The sequence below is a fragment of the Alosa alosa genome, chromosome 18 (assembly GCF_017589495.1).
Source record: "Alosa alosa isolate M-15738 ecotype Scorff River chromosome 18, AALO_Geno_1.1, whole genome shotgun sequence".
In the NCBI taxonomy this organism is placed as follows: Eukaryota; Metazoa; Chordata; class Actinopteri; order Clupeiformes; family Clupeidae; genus Alosa; species Alosa alosa.
The window spans coordinates 2361674-2366673 of NC_063206.1; the positions used below are offsets into that span (position 1 = coordinate 2361674).

Below are 5000 nucleotides of genomic sequence, written 5' to 3' on the forward strand. Positions count from 1 at the left end.
GCCACTTCATACATACAACATGTGCCTACGTTCAATGTTGCAATATTATCAGAAGGCCCTATGTGCAATTTGCTTTTGAGCAGGATCCTACAAGAACATTTCAAAATGAATGGAAAGACACAGTGATGAGATTTTGCACTCAGCTGTAGCCTAGGCCTGATAGTGGTGAGTCTGTTATAGCCTATTTACTTGTATTGTAGTCTATGCCACTATTCTATTAAACACTGTGTGCTATAGGCTATTAAACACTATAGGCTATGACCGCTATGTTCTTGCACTATTTTCCCCCATTATATTGTTTCAGTTATCCAAAAGGCTCGAAGGATGCTCTTTATTATATGGCAATTTTGGAAAAATAACTAATAAAAGTGAGGTGAGGTACCCTCCCGATTCCCCCAAGTTGTTCTCTCTGCCACCATCCAGAGGTTTATATTGGGATGTCTAACATGAGGGGTCAGCATATCTAATTTGTTGACTGATTATGGAAGGAGTCTCTTGCTTTCAGATGTTTTTCCAGGTAATGTACAAGTGAAGGGATAGACGAAAAAGGCTTTTAGAAAGAAGTATTTTGTAGTATTTTGAAAATACAAAAATACAGTAGGCTAGGCTATTTTATTTTGATACATTTTTTGGCTGCTGCATTTTGTAGCTTATTTTGATAATTTTTTAATGTGGGTATTTGATATTTTATTTGGAAATACATTTTGATGTAGTTGTGCCCATCCCTGCTGATATACAATGCCCAACAGTGAAAAGGACTTTGATGATTTACATAAACAGAACATGCCTTATAAAAAAACATTTAGAATGCTTTGAGTAGGCCTTGGGGAATCACCCCAAATAGGCCTGTTAGCCTATACTGGCTTTTTTTCAGAGTTACTGGATAAAAAAAATACTGGGCAGCTGGTGACACTCTGGAAAGCAACATGGCTGTATAATAGTACATAAATGCATAACATGAATGAAATCAGTTGAAACCTCTCAACGTAAATGTTTTTTTCATTATGCTTGTCTTCCATTAACGGCTAAATTATTCAAATGGCATTGATTCTTTCTCGCATCCTCGTCGTTATCAGTAAAACGCCTTTACAGTAGGGGGCGACACTAACTGAATTCCATCATGTCGACAAAACAAGAAGAAGACAGCTCAGCAAATTGACATTATGCCAGCCGGTATATGAAATTTACGTGAGAGGTGAGTTTATGTAAACTACTGTACGTAAACTAGTGGTAAAGTAAAATTTATGGAAAGTAATTTGTCAGAGAACTGCATGTGTTATCGTATCATCGCGACATGTCAAAGTGTACATGGAAAGTTAATAACTACCTGAGTGGGACCTGATAGATAGCACAGCATGCTAGTTAGCATTAGTTTGCTATCAAGTAGGAAAATATTTATATTGCCTTTGAAAATAGCTAGCTAATATTTGCTACGATTCTGACAGAGTGTGGTTTTGGAAGCAGCTTGAGTATAACCCACAGTCTAGTGTGTAAAATGGTTTAAATGAATGTCCATGGTCAGCCTTTGCTTGTAAACACACCTTCAAAAGGATAACGTTAATTTGCACATGAACTCAGCTATAGCCTAAATGCAGATTGTTTAGCACTCCTTGTGAACTAACTTAGCTAGTGCCAGGAACAGAGTATGATCTGCAGGTCATCGCTACCTGCCTGAGGGTGTTTAGATGCTAGTGTTAGGGTGATGACTTATCACTGACGGTATGTCACTGACGGATGTCACTGACTTTTGAAGCCTACTCTTTTCGACAGGTGTTAAATGTTGCAGAATAGGACCATCGTAAAGACCACGCACTTAACAGGTACAGTAACTGAATGAATGAGTCCCCTGCCAATGCTGCTGACCACCATTTAGAGGTGCTGCTGTTGTCCTGATGTGAGAGCTGTTGCTTGTGCCTGTGTGTGTTTTCCAGAGCGGTGTGAGAGCTGTTGCTTGTGCCTGTGTGTGTTTTCCAGGGCGGTGTGAGAGCTGTTGCTTGTGCCTGTGTGTGTTTTCCAGAGCGGTGTGAGAGCTGTTGCTTGTGCCTGTGTGTGTTTTCCAGAGCGGTGTGAGAGCTGTTGCTTGTGCCTGTGTGTGTTTTCCAGGGCGGTGTGAGAGCTGTTGCTTGTGCCTGTGTGTGTTTTGGGCAGTGTGAGAGCTGTTGCTTGTGCCTGTGTGTGTTTCCAGAGCGGTGTGAGAGCTGGGGCTTGTGCCTGTGTGTGTTTCCAGGGCACGGGGAGAGAGAGGTGAGAGAGGATGAGTGGACGCAAGAGAGGAGGCCGGCCCAATCGGGGAGGAGGACGTTTCAACAAGCCCCGTGGACGAGGAGGAGGAGGTGGGGGAGGAGGTGGGGCCGGGGGAGGTGGCAGGAAAGGAGCTAGCAGCGGTTGGGATGATGGTGATGACTTCAGCCTCAACATGGGTCCGGCACCCTCCCAAAAACCCCAACGCGGCGGTGGAGGTCGCGGAGGAGGAGGAGGTCGCGGCCGTGGGAGAGGGGGGCGTGGAGGTCGCGGGGGTCGTGAGGACGGCAGAGGTCGTGGCGGTGGAAGAGGGAGAGGGACGTCTCAGGCTCCGTATCGCGGGCGCAGCAGCCCTCGGCCGGACGAGGAGAGACGGGCGCAGGGCAAGACGGAGCAGCACGCCCCCCTGCCGCTGCAGAAGATCCACATGACGTCGGAGAACCAGCTGCAGGTCAAAGAGCTGCTGAGAGAGCTGCAGAGCCAGGAGTACAGCGGCCAACACAGGTGTGTGTGTGTGTGTGTGTGTGTGTGTGTGTGTGTGTGTGTGTGTGTGTGTGTGTGTGTCATCATTATGTAAATGTGGTTCTGTGTTTGAATTAGGCTAACACAGGAGTGTGTGTGCGTGTGCGTGTGCGTGTGCGTAGATGGATCAAAAGAGGGATCAAAAGAGTATATACTGTATACTGTACTTTATTGATCCCCAAGGGGAAATTCAAGGTCTCAGTAGCATACAGACATCACACACAACATGCACTTACAGCAGAAAGGGTAAATATAAGTATATACATATAACAAAACTCCACTATACAATAGAGACAGTAGAAGATAAGAAAAACTAACAAGACTAAATACTAAATGTACTATGTAAATTAAATAAAAAAATCCACAGTGTGCTTGAGGGTGATCAAGCATGAGACGCTTGCAGTGACAGGGCCGGGACTGGCCTGTAGTTCTGTGTGCATGGTGAGGTGCTCAAGAGAGTGAGTGTCATGGTGAAGGTGCAAAAGGTAGTCCAACAGCAGTGCAACATAATAAGGTCTAGAGACCAGCATAAATAAGAGAGTAAAGTATAATGTAGACAAGGTAATATAAAAAAAAAAAACTATGTCAGTGCAAGAACAGGTTGAGGTAATAGGGTTACAGCCATTCAGTATTGTAGCAGAAGCCATTGGTCATGTGTGCTAATATAGCATGAAAAACAGTGTAGCAGAAGAACAGTAGTAAGACATTAGGCTGTGGACAGTAGTAAAGCAGTAGTGGGCAGTAGTAAAGCAGTAGTGGGCAGTCGGTACTCAAACATGGAGAGGGTGGAGAGCGTGTGTGTGTCGGTGTCATCATAATGTAAATGTGGTTCTGTGTTTGAATTAGGCTAACACAGTAGTGTGTGTGTGAGTGTGAGAGTGTGTCAAATGTGTCAGTCATCATTACGTAAACGTGGTTCTGTGAATTAGGCTCACACACATCTGTAGTTAACGTATGTCTGTGTCCCAGTGAGTCAGGCTCAGACTACGACTATGAGGAAGAGGAAGAGGAGGGTGAGGAGGAGTATGACGAGCTGGACGTGCGTGATGAAGGGCAGTACTGGAGCACACGGGACCAAGGGCTGGACAGCGCTCAGACGGACGAGTACGAGCTCGAGGAGGAGACGGACAGGGACGCACACACACCCGAGCCCGTCGCCTCTCTCTTCGCTCTGGGAACGCTCAGCAGGTACACACATACACACACGCACACACACACACACACGTTTGCGGCACTATCACGTGGCCAGTATCTGGTGTGGCCAGTTCCATTGATTATAGCGGAAGTCAATATATAATATTAATGTACTCTCTGCAGTGGAGCACTTAAACTATAACCACACATGAACTTCATAGCAAGTATACACAGTTGTCATAAGTCCATGCTAGTGTACACATACACTTTAGGCGTAATAGTCTTTGATTGCGTGTGTGTGTGTGTGTGTATAATGTAGGTATGGCTTCGACCGTGAGCGCAGCCGGCGTGTTTTGGAGGCAGGGCCAGGCGAGGTGGGCGGGACCCTAGAGCTCCTCCTCCAGCAGCTGTTCTCGGAACGCTACGGCGCAGACGCGCTCTCCCCCGCCACGACTGACCCTCCGTCGCCCGCCGACTGCCACAGCGGCCCGTGGACGAGGAGGCCAACCGGCCGGCGCCATTCACGGCGACCGCCATTCAGCGACGCCGAGCGCCTGGACCGGTCGACATACAGCTCGACTGGCTCTCGGCGGCGGCCACCGCCCAGAGCTCGGCCAGATCGACCAATCGGGGCAAGCAGGGGGCGGGCTCATCCTCCCAGGTGTGTAAGTTCTACCTGAAGGGCGCTGGGTGTAAGTTTGGCGAGCGCTGTCGGTTCCGGCACCAGCTGGCGGGGGACGAGCAGGCTCCGCTGGCCCCGTTGCAGGGCTCCCAGGCGGGCTTCAGCAGCGACGACACCCCCCTGTACCAGCTGGAGGTGCGTTTCCCCCCCGGCAGCCGCTACCCTCACCAGCCCCCTCTGGTGGCCTTCTGCACCAACGACGCCTCTCTCTCAGCCGCTGGGCGCCTCAGCTTGACTGAGTACCTGTTCGGCCTATCGCTGAGCGCCGCGCAGGAGGCGGAGCCTGTGGTCTACACGCTGCTCTCCACCCTCGAGGAGGAGCAGCCAATCAGAGACCTGCTGTCAGTCACGCATCACAAGTACAGCTCCCCGCCCCCAGTGATCGCCCCGCCCCCGACAAACATGACGGCAAAGACCAAGA

General features: G+C 48.8%; 1 protein-coding gene across 1 annotated transcript in view; it reads left to right on the plus strand.

Annotated features, from left to right (window-relative positions):
• The first annotated feature begins 840 nt into the window (after positions 1 to 840).
• Positions 841 to 5000, plus strand: part of dhx57 (DEAH (Asp-Glu-Ala-Asp/His) box polypeptide 57) — a 33310-nt gene continuing 29150 nt past the window's right edge. The window contains 6 exon segments of the mRNA XM_048270246.1: positions 841 to 1195; positions 1771 to 1820; positions 2228 to 2745; positions 3733 to 3951; positions 4217 to 4382; positions 4385 to 5000. The exon segment at positions 4385 to 5000 is cut by the window's right edge and continues 120 nt beyond it. Of these exon segments, the coding sequence (XP_048126203.1) occupies positions 2255 to 2745; positions 3733 to 3951; positions 4217 to 4382; positions 4385 to 5000 (1492 nt within the window). The 5' untranslated portion in view covers positions 841 to 1195; positions 1771 to 1820; positions 2228 to 2254.